The sequence below is a fragment of the Malus domestica genome, chromosome 07 (genome assembly GCF_042453785.1).
Source record: "Malus domestica chromosome 07, GDT2T_hap1".
Lineage (NCBI taxonomy): Eukaryota > Viridiplantae > Streptophyta > Magnoliopsida > Rosales > Rosaceae > Malus > Malus domestica.
Window position 1 is genome coordinate 8,705,172 of NC_091667.1, and position 20,441 is coordinate 8,725,612.

Consider the following 20,441-nt stretch of genomic DNA (forward strand, 5'->3'; position numbering starts at 1 on the left):
TTGTGTACATCTTCACCGATTTTTTCAACATTTTCAAAAAAGGACAATGCTAGACAGATTAAATTTGTAGACAAAATTTTGTAAACTAAATGATATAGAAGTTGATAATTAGATTATGACTTAGGCGTTAATAAATGTGCTCCTTCCTATTGGTGATGCATAATTTAGTTTGTAGATTTAGTCTATAAATTTAGTCTTCCTAGCATTAGTCGACAAAATATCTGAAAGGAATTAAAAACCTTGCATTTTAGGCACCGCTACGCACACAACAAATGAACGTAATCATTGTTCCAACTTCGCAACAAAAACTCTCATGTAGCATCGACAAACTACTATATATACACATACCCAAAGCTAAAACTGTGTCTACGTGCAAAGCAGCCAGCTTTATTAACAAAGAAGAAAAAAGATATGGCTACTACTCCCGGAATTCTCACCGACTGGCCATGGACTCCTCTTGGAAGCTTTAAGGTCTCCCCTTCTACAAACCCTAGCTCCCACCCTCTCTCTCTCTCTCTCTCTCTCTCTCTCTCTCTCTCTCTCTCTCTCTCATGTACCTACAATGCCACGTACCGAAAATTTTAAAATGGACCGACCTAGAGTATGAACGAAGTGACTGAACAACTGGTTTGCGAGGCCAATAATGCAATGGCTCTGAACAATTAAGAATATCCTATGCTCCAGTCCATACTAGAAAACTTTGTTTCCTCCCCCGTTAAGATTTTTATTGTATATACATCATCGATATACTTTGACGTACTAATAACTTAAAGTTTGTGATATTGGGGGTTTCAGCATGTGGTCGTGGCTCCTTGGATCATTCATGGTGCATACTCGTATTTCGTTAACGATGAGAAAGATAAAGATCTATCTTATTTCCTCATATTTCCATTTATGCTGTGGAGGTTTCTCCACAACCAGTTATGGATCTCTCTTTCTCGATATCGGACGGCCAAGGGCAATGGCCGGATTGTTGACAAGGGTCTTGAATTCGAGCAAGTCGACAGAGAAAGAAACTGGTACCTATAAAGAACTACATCAGTCGAAAGCGTATTCTTAGCTAAAAGATGCGATGCCGCATTACAATCTCAGAAAGATGTCTTATAACCAATCCATTTAAATTTCTTTAATTATATCTTCTTCTTCTTTTTAATATTTCTTTGGGCAGGGATGATCAAATATTGTTCAATGGAATTCTATTCTATCTGGGGAGCAGACACTTACCTGGGGCTACGAACCTGCCATTTTGGAGGACAGATGGAGTTATTCTAACGATTCTACTTCATGCCGGTCCAGTGGAGTTTCTCTACTACTGGCTCCACAGAGCACTTCACCACCATTTCCTATACTCTCGCTACCACTCACATCACCATTCCTCCATTGTCACTGAGCCAATCACTTGTAAGAAAATTATCCAGATACCCCTTCCAGTTAATTAGTAGTATACTTCACTTTCTCTTGGTACGTGAAAGTGTTCGTTGCATAAGAGATATTATTCTATGGAAGCTGTTATTGGAGAGATATTTTTTTAATTGTCGGGTATTTAAAGGGTAGTCCGCATGTTATAGTTTAAGTGGAGGAAATAATATATCATTTTATGTGCTTTCATTTATTTTATGACATGCCAAATACCCGTTTGAATACTAATCACTTTGAAAAAATTTCTCTTTTTATTAACACTTCAAAATAAGTCTCATGCACTTTGATTTTATTAACAATCAGAAATAAAGGAGAGAAGAGTGCAACATGGAACCTTTAGACTGTTAATAATATTTTTTTGAAATTGTAAATTAATTATTTTAATTAACTTATAGTTACTATATATATACTAGTTTAATAATATCGTTTGTTTTATATATATACACACACACACAAGAGTCTAAGCTCACACATTTTTTGTGTGAAGCAGTTTTCTGCTCTTTTTAAGAAAATACATGGGAGAGAGTAGCCGGAGAGTCACGTAAAAATAGAGGGATTGAGAGAAATAGAGAAAACGTGATAGTGGAAAGATTTATATTTATATTTTTTTAAATTAGAAATATATTATGAAGATATGTGGGTGAGAGAAGAAAAAAATTTTTGGTTTTTGCAAAATTACATTACTACCCATAGTTTTATTTTGTGATATAAGACCAAATTGTCTTTACATCCTCTTTTGGTAGACAAAGTGGATTTCATTAATAATTAACTAGCATATGCCTGCACACAAACACTTTATGTGTGAGTGTTTTTTATTTTTGTTTTTAAAATGAGAATAAGAAAGGGAGAGAGAGAGAGAGAGAGAGAGAGAGAGAGGAAGTGGGAGTCAGAAAAAGTTTTTGTTTTATATTTTTTAATATTAGATACATGCTAAAATCATACGTAGATGAGACTTAAATAAAAAAAAAATTTGGTTTTGTGAAATAACATTATTGTCCATAACGTTTTTGTTGAGATAGAAGACTAAATAGTCTTTTCATCCTCTTTTAGTTGACAAAGAAGATTATGTTAATAAGTAGTTTAGATTTAGATGTATGTGAAATGATATAAACGGAAAATCAGTGCTTAATGATATAATGAAAAATAATTGTCTTGAATGTATATATTTGTTTGATGTATCGCGCAGCTGTGATTCACCCATTTGCGGAGCACATCTCATACTTCGTACTCTTTGCTATACCAATGTTGACAACTATATACACCGGGACATCTTCTATCGTAAGCTTTGCTGGTTATGTAACTTATATCGACTTTATGAACAACATGGGACATTGCAATTTTGAGCTCATTCCAAAGTGGCTCTTCACCATTTTCCCTCCTCTCAAGTATCTCCTTTACACCCCATCGTAAGTCTCGCTTTGCCCTCATTCACTATTTTTATACAACCGGTTATAGGGAAAAATTACTCTATACGAGTCTTGGGAATATGCATATGTCATACACATAATTAGTAATAATAAATTTACACATTTTTATTGAAAATTATTCTGGTCCCGATGTTATTTATTGCTTTTGTAAGAAATTTCACAAGAAAAAAAAAACCGAAATCGTTTTATAACGCAAGAAATAATTATGGAACATATATACACCTGATCACTGATCTCATCCAAGTGCCGTACAAAAATGTCTACGCAAGCAATTTAATGAGTCTCACAACTTTCTTAAGCTGTTTGTAGATGAGAAATCATTCGATTAATACTAAATAATATTCAACTTTTCGTTTACTTCATCTCCCAACAATATTGTGAATCTCAAAAGAATTTTCCCAGTAATGTATAATTAATCTCCCAATAATAATTAACGTTAAACTATAAATACAGAAAATTTATAATTAATCTTTAATTTTAAAAGAGTTGCCTTAGCATTTCTGTACATAGAACTTTGGACACCGCTGAATAAATGGGGGGCGGGCAGGCCATAAATGTTTTCATAAATGTCTTTACCTGAAAATAGATTTCTGTCACGGTAAGAGAGCTGTTATGGTCTTATTGCGTGTGTTGGTTTGACTGTCCACGTTTGAGCTTAGAGCTGCCAAATTTAGTGCATATGGTTACCACGAATCTTGGTCCAACCACCAGCATTATATATGTATCATTTTCTGGGTTTGCATCACTATCATATTATACCTATTATATATCACTATTATTGTTAGCCCTTAGTTATTTATTACTTTATATGAATAATTTCTCCCTGATGTGTTTATATGAGAAGTGCCGACAAGATATAGTCTTTTAGTTACGTGGACGTATTGACAATTTTTGTATTGTTTTAGAATAAAGTAAAACAATATAAAATTGTCAATTCACAAACAACTAATCTTAAAACAAACACAAAAGCAATCTTAGACTTAAATATAAATGAGAAAAGAAACCCTAATTCTTATCCTACGAAAAAAAAAAACTCTAATACATAAAATACTAAAATACTTTACATAATAGTAAATCAAATTACTAATCAAATTACTAAATACCCCCACTTTTTCTTTTTCGAAACTAAATTCCCATTAAATTTCGTCATTGTTTTTAAATATTTTTTAAATGCTAATAACAGTTCTTTTTATATTTAATAAAAAATTTTGACATGCATCGCAGGCACCATTCTTTGCACCACACGCAATTCAGGACCAATTACTGTCTCTTCATGCCAATCTACGACTACGTATATGGCACCATGGACAAATCAAGCGATTCACTCTATGAAACTTCCCTCAAGAGGGAGGAGGAATCGCCAGATGTCCTCCATCTAACCCATCTAACCACACCCGAGTCCATATATCATCTACCGCTAGGATTTGCTGCCTTAGCCTCTAGGCCCCACACAAGGACGTGGTACTTGTGGCTGATGTGGCCTGTGACATTGTGGTCTATGATGGTAACTTGGATCCACGGCCGTACATTTGTTGTTGACAGGCACCGCTTTGACAAGCTCAGATTACAGACTTGGGCTATTCCCAAGTACACTTTGCAAGTGAGGCCCCATCCTTAATTACTCTGTGAAATTTGGTTGTACTTGTGTTTCCTGCTATTATTATTATCATTATTATATTTAATGAGATCTGATTTAATTTGTTATTTGTAAATTTCAGTACCTTATGCAATGGCAAAATGAAGCTATCAATGGTTTGATTGAGGATGCCATACTTGACGCAGAGGAAAAGGGTGTCAAGGTTTTAAGCCTAGGTCTCTTGAATCAGGTAATTAAAAAATCTGGAATATCAAATATGTTTGGTGAAAAAGAAAAAATATATTTAAAAAAAAAATAAGACCATACTTCTAAAAAAGGGTTTTTTGGCAAAGCATAATAATTAGTGTCTATTTAATGAAATTTTCAAAAGGAAAACTAATGAAAAAGGCTTGAAAACTTTGAGTCTTAATGATAAGGACAAAATAAAGGGTAAAGTGAATAGTACCATGATTGACTTTTTAGTGTAAAAATGTGGTTTTTCGTTAAAGTGAACAGTATCAGGAGCTTTTCGTTAAAGTTCCTATTTTCAAATGGTAAGTATACCCTCACATATTCTTTAAAATTATAATCATTGGGTCTACATTATTCTCTTTAACAATTATTATATCATATTAAATACTATATATTTTTTAGTCTTCACAACAATTTATACAAAAGTTTACCAAATACTCCGACATTATTTTTTTGTTAAAAGAACTTTTACAAAAAAAAAGTTTACGAAACACTAAAAAACTTTATTTTACAGCTGTCTTTTCTCACAAATACAACATAAACAGTTTTTTTTTAAGAAGCACAACAATACAAAACTAACCCTAATCTCTTGTTCAATCAGAAGTCAATTAATTTTACCAAAATCCTCACTTCCAAATAAATAGTAGTATTGGGATGATAATATATCTCTGTGTATTTATATCTATATATAAAAATAATATTGGTTAATGCATGGTCTATTGAGAAGTATTTGTCTATGTAGTAGGATACTCTAAATTTAATGCACTGATGGTCCAACCCATATGGTCCCGTGATCACCTGTCTTATACCACGGTGCATTTAAAGATTCTGTCACGTCACCATTAATCTCTCGATTGGAAAAAAATTCGTGTGCGATGTGGCATTATGATTCAATATGCATATTATATAAATAAAAATACACACCAAACAATATTATAATTGAAATGACATGATTAAAGTGAACCCATTTTGTATAAATCTCTCTCCTTGAATTAGGACCACATTTATTACTGCGCACTGTATTTATTTCCAATTTTATCCATTCAAATTTCAAACAGTTGTTTATTTATTTAATTTCCATTTATGTAAGGGTGAGGAGTTAAATAGATATGGCGGTCTCTACGTTCAAAGGCATCCAAATCTCAAAATCAAGGTGGTGGATGGAAGTAGCTTGGCTGTGGCAGTAATCCTAAACAGCATTCCAAAAGGGACAACGCAAGTTGTTCTTAGAGGCAAACTCACAAAGGTTGCTTATGCCATTGCCTATGCTTTGAGCCAGAAGGGTGTCCAGGTAAACGTATACATTTCACGCGATAATGTTGGCACGTCATGTCTAATCCCTTGTAAATAAGATTATGTTTCCTCATATCTCCTAACCTAAATTGTAAATATCTTAGATAACTACATTATACCCGGCTGAGTATTTGAAGCTCACCAGATCACTAGGCACTGAAAGTAATTTGGTTGTTGCAAAAAGCCACGCCCAAAAGGTATCAACTGTCGCATTTTCCTAATTCTCAATTCTCTTTATCTATTTAAATATATTTATTTATATTTTGGATAATATTTAATGCCAATTGATTAATTTGCAGATATGGTTGGTGGGTGATGGACTGACCGAGAAAGAACAGATGAGCGCACCAAAAGGAACATTATTTGTTCCCTTCTCACAATTCCCACCCAAAAAATTGCGCAAGGACTGCTTCTATCACTACACTCCAGCAATGAAGACTCCCACATCTCTTGAGAATGTACACGCTTGCGAGGTAAAGCGTTATTCACTTATTCATCATTTTTCCCGAAACTCTAAACCCTAAACGCTAAACCTACCTTTTTATGTGACGACAGAACTGGTTGCCAAGAAGGGTGATGAGTGCATGGCGAGTAGCAGGAATAGTGCATGCCTTGGAAGGTTGGAAGGAGCATGACTGTGGTTACACCATGTCCAACATCGACAAATTTTGGCAAGCAAGTCTTGTGCATGGGTTTCAGCCTCTGACGATCAGTACCATTCACACCAAAAGTCAGTGATCTGCAGCTTAATATTTAAAAGAAAAAATAGTTACTTAAATCAGTGATCTGCAGCTTCATATTTAAAAGAAAAAATAGTTACTTAGTACTATCTTATAATATTTATTCATGATTATCCCTTTTTTCAGTTGCGTTATAGTGTGGTAATGCTGGCTATATTATATAAACAGCTAGCTAGATGTTATCAATGTATCATATTGTTGTTTATGAGTATTTCTATATTATATAAATGGATATCACTTTGGAACTATTCACCGGGAAAATTTGATCGTTATTGATCTTTTGTTAATACTTGGTGGCTTTAATATACCAAAGTATATATCTCAACAACTTATGTAAAGAATTCGATAATTGTATATATGAATTTATTCACTTTACAATAGATCAATACAAGGGTATTTATACAATACAATGATCAATTAAGATCCTCAATCATGCCTACATAAGTTGTTCCTTATTCTACACATCCATATAGAGGGAAAGCAATCAACCTAGGTGATTGATATCATATTACATCAAATTAGCCCTAATAGGCTTTACTTTCCTCAACACTCCCCCTCAAGTTGGAATGTATGTTGATGATTCCCAACTTGCCAAGTAAAGCCGTGAACTGGGGAAGACTCAATGGCTTAGTGAAGATATCTGCTGGTTGTTGTGAGGTCCTTATGTGAGCTGTCTTGATTATTCCACCTTGAATCTTCTCTCAATCAAGTGGTAGTCAATCTTTATGTGTTTAGTTCTCTCGTGGTACACTAGGTTTGAAGCAATGTGAAGTGCCGCTTGGTTGTCACAGAATAACCTAACAGGGTTTGAATGCGAGATGCCCAAGTCTCTCAAAATGTATTTTAGCCAAGTGATCTCGCAACATGTTGTAGCCATAGATCGGTATTCGGCTTCAGCGTTTGATTGTGACACAGTGGTCTGCTTCTTGGTTTTCCAAGACACGAGTGACTCTCCAAGGAAGATACAATATCCGGTGGTGGAGCGACGAGTATCACGACATCGAGCCCAATCCGCATCACAAAATGCCTTTAATTGAATGGAGCCAGATGCAGGGAGTAAAATGCCTTGTCCCGGTGTGTGTTTGACATATCGTAATACTCGATAAGCTGCTTCTAAATGCGGAGTTCGTGGTTTATCCATAAACTGACTTAAAATGTGGACAGCATAAATCAAGTCTGGTCGTGTGACGGTCAAGTAGATTAACCTACCAACGAGCCTTCGATAAGAAGAAGGATTGCTGATGTAGTCACCATCATCTTTGCTTAAGGATAAATTCTGCTCCATGGGGGAAGACGCTGGTTTCACTCCAAGATGACAAGCATCCTCAAGTATCTCAAGAGCATACTTTTGTTGTGAAAGTGTGATGCCCTTGGTGGAACGAGTAATCTCGATGACAAAGAAGTACTTCAATTGACCAAGATCTTTCAATTTGAATTTTTATATAAGAAAGAACTTTGTATCTTCAATGTCCTGTAGATTATTCCCTGCCAAAATGATGTTATCTACATAAACAAGAAGAGCAGTAAATTTTCCAGCTTGGTTTCGGACGAACAATGAATAATCTGCCTTAGATTGACTGTACCCAGCTTGCTTGAGAGCTAACGAGAGTTTAAGAAACCACTGACGGGAAGCTTGTTTGAGGCCGTACAACGATTTATGGAGCTTATAGACTCGTGTCTCCCCCTTTCGACAAAAACCAGGAGGTAAAGACATGTAAACATCTTCATGAAGATCTCCATGAAGGAAGGCATTGTTAACGTCAAGTTGATGGAGATGCCAATGTTAGAAAGAAGCAACAGCAAGAAGGAGGTGGACAGTAGCATGTTTGGCGACTGTGGTGAAAGTTTATCGGTAGTCTAAGCCCTCAATCTCACTGTAACCTTTAGCAACCAACCGTGCTTTATACCGTTCAATGGATCCATCAGAGTTGAACTTGATTTTGTATACCCACTTGCAACCGATCGGTTTCTTACCAGGAGGTAAAGGTTGAAGGGATCAAGTGTCATTGGCTTCAAGGGCAGCCAATTCATGTTAATGGCAAGGCGCCACTTGGGGTCAGAAGAAGCTTGGGCAAAGGAGCGGGGCTCGGTCCCAACTGAAATAGAAGTGGTGAAAGCATGATGCGTGGGCGACAAGCGATCATATGAGAGAATAGTGTTACCAAAATTGATATATGTATATGTACATGATTCATGCCATAATAAATATAGAAAATATTGTTACCAAAATTGATAGCATGATGATTATTGATACTATATATACATGTACATATATATGATTTTGAATGTATATGTGTTGCCTATGTTTAGGATGATGGAGTCTAGCTAATCAACCGCTAGTGCACAACATGGATTAACCCAAAATGAACCACACAATGCAACCAAACAAGCACCCTAATCTGAAAATCAAATTGAACCCTTGGAACTGAAAGATAACGAGGAAGAAGTGGAAACCACCTGTTGTGCCATTTACCAACCGAACCAGCCAATAATTTTGGCTGAATCGATTTTTGGCAACCGCAAGAAGATTGTTGGCTAGAGGTAACTGATTTTCGATAATTATGTATATGTGGCCGGCAGGTGGCACAAGGAATTTGGCATGGTTTGCCAACCGAACCCAGCCTTACTCGTTCTAGTCTTCTTCATTGGAACCAAATGCTACCAAAATTGCAACTCTCTATTCATCCTTTCTCAAGTTTGAAAAACTAGAAAAATAATTGATTGCAAAGTATAAAATAATCAGACTATAACCCCTATACTGCTAAGGCCGCTTGCATCGCCCAGATGCCCGACTATCCCTTTTTCGATTTTCCTCTCAATTATGGTTGTCAATTACTCCCCTTGTACATAACCGAACCTTGACATTTGTCATTCTTAGATTTTTCGACGTGTGATATTTCTATCGACCACCATAACTTTCTTCATTTGTGGACGACGAACCTTGATATCTCTAGATTGGATTTGGATCTTGGACCAAACCTCGAAGTCTTGGGCTTTGGATTGGTGTGGGACCATGATTTTCTAGAGCCGGAATAAGACGTATTGAAATACATCTATCTCAGAAATTTGGTCATGGACTCAATAGCCTCCATTGCGGAGCTGACTAAATGGATGAGGCAGCATGTAATCATAATTTTAGGGACCACTTCTATTTATTCCAAATCTCAGGGACCATTTTGGCTAAAAAGCCTTTTGAAAAAAATGAGAGAGAATGAAAGAAGGGTAAAATTCTTACTCTTGATAATGCCTTGTGGCATTTATCATTGACCTATACCAAATTAATAAAAATATATCATTGATTAAGTCCAGAACAAAAATATATCACTGATATATCACTAAATAGTAAATTTTTTATTCATTTTTGACTAAATTACCTTTAATTTTATTTATTTAAGGGGATGAGATCGACCACGTGAGATGTATCTCAGAGGCAGACTCAAATAGACCAAATCATAATGGACCAACAGAAAAGCAGGTGGAAGAAGTAAAGAGAGGGGGGGGGGGGCTTAAATGGTCCTCCAAGATCATTGTCATCAACATGTATGTATACTAGGCTTTAGAAAACAGTACATACGCATTATGCATTTTCAGTGAAAAAACCAAATATCGTTCATACAACAATATTTTTTTATACCATTGAGTTATAGAAGAGATCCTCTCCGGATCAAGTGATCCGGGCCTCTGAAATTTCATCCAATGGTAAAAAATTATTATAGCTTTTAAGGGGTCAAAACAGGTGGGCCGTTAGATGAAATTTCAAAGACCCGGATCACTTGATCCAGTGGCCTTGGTGGAAGAGATCTAGAGAGGATCTCTTCTCATTTAGTTAAGCTACCCAAAATTATAATAATAATAATTTAATATCAAACTCGCTATTTATCAAATCAAAGTTGATAGGATAACAGCCTAAACATCTTGTAATATGTCAAGACGAACTTTATGTTATGATTAATTGTTCAAAACAAACTTGGAATTTGGATAAAAGTAATAATCTTTAAATTAATATATCAACCAACTCTAAAAAATTTAGAAATTTCATGTGCAAAAAAACTTGAAATTTGGAGATCATGAGGTCAAACTTCAATTTCATATATTTAGTTATCATTTTTAAATTTTTAGAAGAGTGAGAATTTAAGAGAACCAAAAATAAACCATGACCCCTACGTATATAAGCCAATCAATATTTTCATATCGAATAATTTGTATTAAAGATAGTTTTAAATGACGATAAACAGAAATGGTCCTGAGAAGGAGCATGTTGTGCACCCATACAAGGCTCCTGAATTTTTTAACATGAATATAATGGCTTAACACAAGTGGGTAACTTTATTTAGGAGGACCAATAGTGCATGTAGTGCACCTACATAGATCATCGGACTGTCAATGTTGACTCTCATGATAAAGTGAATAAACAGATATGACTGTACCTTTTGTATGATAATATAATGCTTGTTTGAGGGGAACAAGAACTTTCCTCTTTACTAACGAGGGAAATATTGTTCTTTTTTATTTAGCATGACCGATTGTAATAGGAGTAGACCTATCAATTACATGCACGATCAGTTAAGCCAACACGAAATGACATATAAAAATAAGGGTTCAGATTGAAGCTTAACGAGTTGGATTTTGATCGAGTCAATCCGTTAATAACATATTGGTTTAGGTTTACTCGTTGGTACCCGTTTCAACCTATTAAGAGAAAGGTTATTTTGAAATACTCCACAAATTTGAAAATAAAAATAATTTCATAAATCCTTAACATTTAATATTGTGCGGGAATATACTTATGTGTTTTCACTAACCTCTTATTTTTGGGTATGTAATACTTGAAGTTAAGGTTTTAAAAGACGCTAGGCGTTAGTTCGATGGCCGGCTAGGGCCTAGCGCCTAGGTGGACTAGGCCGATTTAAGTAAATTTATTATATATCATATAAATAAGTGCCTATCTACACTTAAAAAACTATACTTGTTTTGAAATTTGGGTTTATTATCTTAATAAGTTTATTATTTGACATATAACTTACAAAAATATCAGAATTTTCACTTTAGTATTTTAGTGAATTTAATGGTATGAGATGAAAGTTCAAGCGAGTACAAGTATGTAGAACTTTACGGAATATTTTTCGAACCTCGTATGAATTTATAGTGAATTTTAAGAAAAATTACAGTGTGAAACACGTGGATGACAAAGTGGGACACATAAGTTAAGCTAAAGGGTGCCACACCAAATCCAAATTCACATTCAACCCATGTTAGCTAGCAAGCTAGGCAACACAACTTGATTGAACAATAGCCAAAAAAAAAAAAAAAAAAAAAAAGAAGATGAAAGTTGAGAGGTCGCATGGGGTGGGAACTCTTCTTCTTCCTTGATCTCTTCTTTGTTGTTGGAACCAATTGCAGCTCTCCATTCATCCTTTCTCAAGTTTGAAAAACTAGAAGAAAAAAAAATTGATTTCAAATTATAAAATAATCCGACTGAAACACCAAGACCGACTAGGATGCCTAGTCGCCTACCTTGGCTCCCCAACATCACTTTGGCGCCCGCCTAATCCCGTTTTCAGTTTTCCTCCGGATTGTGGCTTCATCCTGGTGGTCACACCAAAGGCTACGGTGGGCTGTAGCCAGGAGAGAGTTTTTAGCATATGTATATATATTTTAGTGCATAGTCTAATATAATAGACAAAAAAAAAAAAACTGCAAGAAGAATTATTGAGTATTTAGCACAGCTAGAAATATAAAACTTATCATGAAAATTGTGATGCCATTTTGTTTAAGATTATTCTGCTTTGATTCAGCGGGCTTTATTTTAGTTTCAATCAATTTTTTTTAAGATTGCCCTTACATCTACTTTCATTGTTTTGATTTGTGCTAGTTGTGTGATTGTAATTGAGATGTCAAGTTTTTTAATCTTCTTATTGTGTTTGCATCTAAATATATGTAAATTTGATGATTCATTGTAATTTATGTGGTTTGCAAATGCGAAGCTGGTTGAGTCCATACCAAGTAAATTTTAAGTATACAAATACAGAAGTTAAACTTAAATTTTAGCATACAATATATATGTAGCAAAAAAAATATATCATTTGATTTTAGGGTATTTTTTTTTAGCTAGCCCACCCATAAAAAAATTTCTAGCTCCGCCACCGAATTTTAGAACACTATACTTGAAAGACTTGTTTTGAAGTAATATTTATGTGACATGTAGATATGTAGTGCAAAATGAAATGATTGTCGTTTGTATTGTTGAATAAAAAAGAACTTGTGAATTCATATGTTAATGTTTAGTATTTTGTATAACCCAAAGTTTTTTCATTTGGTTATTTATTGAGTAATATTATATTGTTCGTAATTGGTGCAAACAGGTCAAGTCGAGTTACTTGTTAATTTTAACGGTTGGGTTTGGATTTAAATTTATAAACCCTTTAACCTAATAGGTTTTGACACGGCACAACTTGTTAAAATAACAAATTTGATACAAAAACAATACGAACACGGTAAACATAATTGTTTACCAGATAGAAATCTTACCCTATTAACTTTGTATTTTATTTTCTTACATAATACAATGAAAATATAAAATAGTGTATGACATTATATAAGGCAAGTGCGTGCCATTAATGTTCATTACAACCATCGTTGCATATAATAAATTTTCATAACCTATCTCCAACACCATAACCACTTTTAGGGCCACCTTGCTATTGGACTTTGCGTACATCTTCACCGATTTTTTCAACATTTTCAAAAAAGGACAATGCTAGACAGATTAAATTTGTAGACAAAATTTTGTAAATTAAATGACGTGAAAGTTGATAATTAGATTATGACTTAGGCGTTAATAAATGTGCTCCTTCCTATTGGTGACGCATAATTTAGTTTGTAGATTTAGTCTATAAATTTAGTCTTCCTAGCATTACTCGACAAAATATCTGAATAGAATTAAAAACCTTGCATTTTAGGCACCGCTACGCACACAACAAATGAACGTAGTCATTGTTCCAACTTCGCAACAAAAACTCTCATGTAGCATCGACAAACTACTATATATACACATACCCAAAGCTAAAACTGTGTCTACGTGCAAAGCAGCCAGCTTTATTAGCAAAGAAGAAAAAAGATATGGCTACTACTCCCGGAATTCTCACCGACTGGCCATGGACTCCTCTTGGAAGCTTTAAGGTCTCCCCTTCTACAAACCCTAGCTCCCACCCTCTCTCTCTCTCTCTCTCTCTCTCTCTCTCTCTCTCTCTCTCTCTCTCTCTCATGTACCTACAATGCCACATACCGAAAATTTTAAAATGGACCGACCCAGAGTACGAACGAAGTGACTGAACAACTGGTTTGCGAGGCCAATAATGCAATGGCTCTGAACAATTAAGAATCTCGATGCATACTATGCTCCAGTCCATACTAGAAAACTTTGTTTCCTCCCCCGTTAAGATTTTTATTGTATATACATCATCGATATACTTTGACGTACTAATAACTTAAAGTTTGTGATATTGGGGTTTTCAGCATGTGGTCGTGGCTCCTTGGATCATTCATGGTGCATACTCGTATTTCGTTAACGATGAGAAAGATAAAGATCTATCTTATTTCCTCATATTTCCATTTATGCTGTGGAGGTTTCTCCACAACCAGTTATGGATCTCTCTTTCTCGATATCGGACGGCCAAGGGCAATGGCCGGATTGTTGACAAGGGTCTTGAATTCGAGCAAGTCGACAGAGAAAGAAACTGGTACCTATAAAGAACTACATCAGTCGAAAGCGTATTCTTAGCTAAAAGATGCGATGCCTGATTACAATCTCAGAAAGATGTCTTATAACCAATCCATTTAAATTTCTTTAATTATATCTTCTTCTTCTTTTTAATATTTCTTTGGGCAGGGATGATCAAATATTGTTCAATGGAATTCTATTCTATCTGGGGAGCAGACACTTACCTGGGGCTACGAACCTGCCATTTTGGAGGACAGATGGAGTTATTCTAACGATTCTACTTCATGCCGGTCCAGTGGAGTTTCTCTACTACTGGCTCCACAGAGCACTTCACCACCATTTCCTATACTCTCGCTACCACTCACATCACCATTCCTCCATTGTCACTGAGCCAATCACTTGTAAGAAAATTATCCAGATACCCCCTCCAGTTAATTAGTAGTATACTTCACTTTCTCTTGGTACGTGAAAGTGTTCGTTGCATAAGAGATATTATTCTATGGAAGCTGTTATTGGAGAGATATTTTTTTAATTGTCGGGTATTTAAAGGGTAGTCCGCATGTTATAGTTTAAGCGGAGGAAATAATATATCATTTTACGTGCCTTCATTTATTTTATGACATGCCAAATACCGGTTTGAATACCAATCACTTTGAAAAAATTTCTCTTTTTATTAACACTTCAAAATAAGTCTCATGCACTTCGATTTTATTAACAATCAGAAATAAAGGAGAGAAGAGGTCAAGATGGAACCTTTAGACTGTTAATAATATTTTTTTGAAATTGTAAATTAATTATTTTAATTAACTTATAGTTACAATATATATACTAGTTTAATAATATCGTTTGTTATATATATACACACACACACACTAGTCTAAGCTCACACATTTTTTGTGTGAAGCAGTTTTCTGCTCTTTTTAAGAAAATACATGGGAGAGAGTAGCCGGAGAGTCACGTAAAAATAGAGGGATTGAGAGCAATAGAGAAAACGTGATAGTGGAAAGATTTATATTTATATTTTTTTAAATTAGAAATATATTATGAAGATATGTGGGTGAGAGAAGAAAAAAAAATTTTGGTTTTTGCAAAATTACATTACTACCCATAGTTTTATTTTGTGATATAAAACCAAATTGTCTTTACATTCTCTTTTGATAGACAAAGCGGATTTCGTTAATAATTAACTAGCATATGCCTGCACACAAACACTTTATGTGTGAGTGTTTTTTATTTTTGTTTTTAAAATGAGAATAAGAAAGGGAGAGAGAGAGAGAGAGAGAGAGGAAGTGGGAGTCAGAAAAAGTTTTTGTTTTATATTTTTTAATATTAGATACATGCTAAAATCATACGTAGGTGAGACTTAAATAAAAAAAAAATTTGGTTTTGTGAAATAACATTATTGTCCATAACGTTTTTGTTGAGATAGAAGACTAAATAGTCTTTTCATCCTCTTTTAGTTGACAAAGAAGATTATGTTAATAAGTAGTTTAGATTTAGATGTATGTGAAATGATATAAACGGAAAATCAGTGCTTAATGATATAATGAAAAATAATTGTCTTGAATGTATATATTTGTTTGATGTATCGCGCAGCTGTGATTCACCCATTTGCGGAGCACATCTCATACTTCGTACTCTTTGCTATACCAATGTTGACAACTATATGCACCGGGACATCTTCTATCGTAAGCTTTGCTGGTTATGTAACTTATATCGACTTTATGAACAACATGGGACATTGCAATTTTGAGCTCATTCCAAAGTGGCTCTTCACCATTTTCCCTCCTCTCAAGTATCTCCTTTACACCCCATCGTAAGTCTCGCTTTGCCCTCATTCACTAATTTTATACAACCGGTTATAGGGAAAAATTACTCTATACGAGTCTTGGAAATATGCATATGTCATACACATAATTAGTAATAATAAATTTACACATTTTTATTGAAAATTATTCTGGTCCCGATGTTATTTATTGCTTTTGTAAGAAATTTCACAAGAAAAAAAAAAACCGAAATCGTTTTATAACGCAAGAAATAATTATGGAACATATGGTTACCACGAATCTTGGTCCAACCACCAGCATTATATATGTATCATTTTCTGGGTTTGCATCACTATCATATTATACCTATTATATATCACTATTATTGTTAGCCCTTAGTTATTTATTACTTTATATGAATAATTTCTCCCTGATGTGTTTATATGAGAAGTGCCGACAAGATATAGTCTTTTAGTTACGTGGACGTATTGACAATTTTTGTATTGTTTTAGAATAAAGTAAAACAATATAAAATTGTCAATTCACAAACAACTAATCTTAAAACAAACACAAAAGCAATCTTAGACTTAAATATAAATGAGAAAAGAAACCCTAATTCTTATCCTACGAAAAAAAAAAACTCTAATACATAAAATACTAAAATACTTTACATAATAGTAAATCAAATTACTAATCAAATTACTAAATACCCCCACTTTTTCTTTTTCGAAACTAAATTCCCATTAAATTTCGTCATTGTTTTTAAATATTTTTTAAATGCTAATAACAGTTCTTTTTATATTTAATAAAAAATTTTGACATGCATCGCAGGTACCATTCTTTGCACCACACGCAATTCAGGACCAATTACTGTCTCTTCATGCCAATCTACGACTACGTATATGGCACCATGGACAAATCAAGTGATTCATTCTATGAAACTTCCCTCAAGAGGGAGGAGGAATCGCCAGATGTCCTCCATCTAACCCATCTAACCACACCCGAGTCCATATATCATCTACCGCTAGGATTTGCTGCCTTAGCCTCTAGGCCCCACACAAGGACGTGGTACTTGTGGCTGATGTGGCCTGTGACATTGTGGTCTATGATGATAACTTGGATCCACGGCCGTACAATTTATTCAAAAGTTTACCAAATACTCCGACATTATTTTTTTGTTAAAAGAATATTTTTTTGGTACGTGAAAGTGTTCGTTGCATAAGAGATATTATTCTATGGAAGCTGTTATTGGAGAGATATTTTTTTAATTGTCGGGTATTTAAAGGGTAGTCCGCATGTTATAGTTTAAGTGGAGGAAATAATATATCATTTTATGTGCCTTCATTTATTTTATGACATGCCAAATACCCGTTTGAATACCAATCACTTTGAAAAAATTTCTCTTTTTATTAACACTTCAAAATAAGTCTCATGCACTTCGATTTTATTAACAATCAGAAATAAAGGAGAGAAGAGGGCAAGATGTATTAACTACATTGTAAAAGATGAAGAATTGCTACAAAGAAAGATGAAGATGATAGAAAAACAAGAAAGATTGTATTGATTAAAATGGAGAAAATGTATACAAAAGCACTTAAGGAAATGATAGCTATACAATCCCTTATATAGCCATATAACCTAATTACAATATTACCCTTCTAACTATACTAACCAATCTTATCCTTATGACAACTTACCAACACATTTCAACTAACTATATTCTTCATTACTAAGTAACCATGTCATCACTAATGACTATGGTTAATACTCCCCCCTCAAACTGAACTTGGTGTAGCCAAGTGAAGGTTAAACGAGCTAGAATGCTGAAACTGATCTGGAACTGCAAGACCAAGATGTATGCAGGGGCTGTTGTCGTTCATCAATTCTGCCATGTTGGCTATGTCTTATTTAGTGGTGGTGGTTCTGTGATGGCACAAGATGTTCCAAAGTACATGATGGTTGCGGGAGAAAGAGCTGTGCTGCGTGGTCTTGGTCTGAACATACCCAACAAATTTTTGACTGTGAACTGAGAAGCCATAGTTGACATTGCCAAGAAACTAAATCTACCAAGGAGAATGACACTCCAAGAATCTAAATCTACCAAGGAGAATGACACTCCAAGAAACCTAATCAGCCAAGGAGAATGACACTCCAAAGCACAACACAAATCTCAAACTTCTACTAAAAAATACCAAATAAGGAGACTGACACTCCATGAACACAAATCATACTGCAACTGAGGAGAATGAAACTCCAAATCATACTGCAACTTAGGAGAATGAAACTCCAAGATTCATAGAAAGAATGACACTTTCTTCTTTAAATCGACAAGAAAGCTAATACTTGCAGAGATCAACACATCAAGACCACATCTTCACTTCAATTAAACCTCGAAAGTACATCAAAGACCACAGCTTCAAGAAATAAGCGTTGTAGATCACCAAACAATTCCAAATGACTGCTATCAACACTTCGATGATCTATCGCACAACCCATATACCAGAATGCATTTACCATTTCAGAAGAACACATAACCAAAATCCCAAATCAAATTCGAGAAAAGAACCCAGATGAAGAAAATATGGGCAATTCGTCGAACACTTAGGCTGCACATAGTCTAAACGTTCTGCCATACCAGAAAATAGAGCACGGATCCAAATCACAGAAAATCGAATTCAGAAAACTGCTCTCAGTCACACAGAGTCTCATGCATCGTCGTCTTCCGCCAAGATCGAGTGACTCGACGACAAGGCTGTCGTCAATAAGGCGGCTACACGACTTTCCCAAGAACGATACAACCCATTTCCAATTTACCAACCCCGTGTCACTTGCTCCCTCACTCACACCGTCTTGTACCGCCCTCGCTTCCTTTCGTTGCCGTCAGAGGTTCCCACTTCAACAACTTGAGAATTTAGCAACCCAGAAATCAAAAATTGACACTGAAACAATCACGAAGACACTGAGCAACCCAGAAGAATCCAACACTTTGATTTCGGAGACATCCAATAGCAATTCACGAAGACTGCCACTCCATCGTTCCAACTTCGCACCTCTGCGACAACCCTCGGAGGCGATAACAGCGGAAGAATCAGGATCGGACAACACCAGAAGAAAGAAATCACGCAGTAAAGAAATCGAGGTGGTGACGCAACGCGTTTTGGTGACAAGATACGAACTGTAAGACGGATTAATCAAATCAAGACTCTTCTACTGTGCTGAGATCCAAAGGGTGCTCTATCATGGCGTCGTTTCTTGAACTGCAATTTCATGGTTCTTTCTTCAAGTTCTAGACGATACTAACTGCGTTTGCTCCGTTTGACCAAGTTCTGATGAACCGGGTATGCAGCCTTCATAGTAACTTTTGAACTGGGAATTTCGTCAAACACCTGGAGTGCATAAGTGACATATATTTCATTGGTGGTGGTCTGCAAACACCCAAAAGCCAAAAGATTGAACTTGGAATTCCTGCGAGTCAGCAACAACTTCACAAAAAAAATCAACCCATAAATCCGAGTCGTTCGAGGGAGGATCTGAGAACCCAATCGAATGACATCGCAGGAGCAGGGAGCGATGGACACTGCCAGGCTCGACGACATAATCAGGCGGCTCAATTTGTCCAAGCTCGAAGCCCCAATCAAAATTTGCGGTGAAACCCAGATGAAAAATTGAGGTTCTTGATTCCTGTTCTCCATGGAAATGCTTGGATCTTTTCACAACAGATTCAAGAAAACCCAGAAGAAAAAGACCATCGAGTAGCCAGAGAAGGTAATAAAGAAAAAAAATCCAGAGACCAAACAAAAAAATAAGAACTATGAATACGCGGAAATGAAAGAAAGTAACGAAGAAAGATAGAAGAGAAATCAACCACCAAGATCCATGGCGTGAGCCTTGGTGGCTCTGATACCATATTAACTACATTGTAAAAGATGAAGAATTGCTACAAAGAAAGATGAAGATGATAGAAAAACAAGAAAGATTGTATTGATTAAAATGGAGAAAATGTATACAAAAGCACTTAAGGAAATGATAGCTATACAATCCCTTATATAGCCATATAACCTAATTACAATATTACCCTTCTAACTATACTAACCAATCTTATCCTTATGACAACTTACCAACACATTTCAACTAACTATATTCTTCATTACTAAGTAACCATGTCATCACTAATGACTATGGTTAATAAGATGGAACCTTTAGACTGTTAATAATATTTTTTTGAAATTGTAAATTAATTATTTTAAT

The 20,441-nt window shown here is 35.1% G+C and overlaps 2 protein-coding genes across 2 annotated transcripts; both read left to right on the forward strand.

The window, feature by feature from the left end:
- Nucleotides 1-271: 271 nt before the first annotated feature.
- LOC139197350 (very-long-chain aldehyde decarbonylase CER1-like) lies at nt 272-6,955 on the forward strand. The gene is made up of 10 exons (XM_070824586.1): nt 272-471; nt 796-1,019; nt 1,169-1,401; nt 2,606-2,825; nt 4,071-4,446; nt 4,565-4,672; nt 5,765-5,965; nt 6,072-6,164; nt 6,267-6,440; nt 6,523-6,955. The coding sequence occupies exons 1-10, from the start codon at nt 412-414 to the stop codon at nt 6,703-6,705; spliced, it is 1,872 nt and encodes a 623-aa protein (XP_070680687.1). The 5' UTR covers nt 272-411; the 3' UTR covers nt 6,706-6,955.
- Nucleotides 6,956-13,632: 6,677 nt separating this feature from the next.
- On the forward strand, nt 13,633-17,537 carry LOC139197352 (very-long-chain aldehyde decarbonylase CER1-like). The gene is made up of 5 exons (XM_070824589.1): nt 13,633-13,886; nt 14,223-14,446; nt 14,596-14,828; nt 16,024-16,243; nt 17,025-17,537. Exons 1-5 carry the CDS (start codon nt 13,827-13,829, stop codon nt 17,413-17,415), a joined length of 1,128 nt encoding a protein of 375 aa, XP_070680690.1. The 5' UTR covers nt 13,633-13,826; the 3' UTR covers nt 17,416-17,537.
- The last annotated feature ends 2,904 nt before the right edge of the window (nt 17,538-20,441 follow it).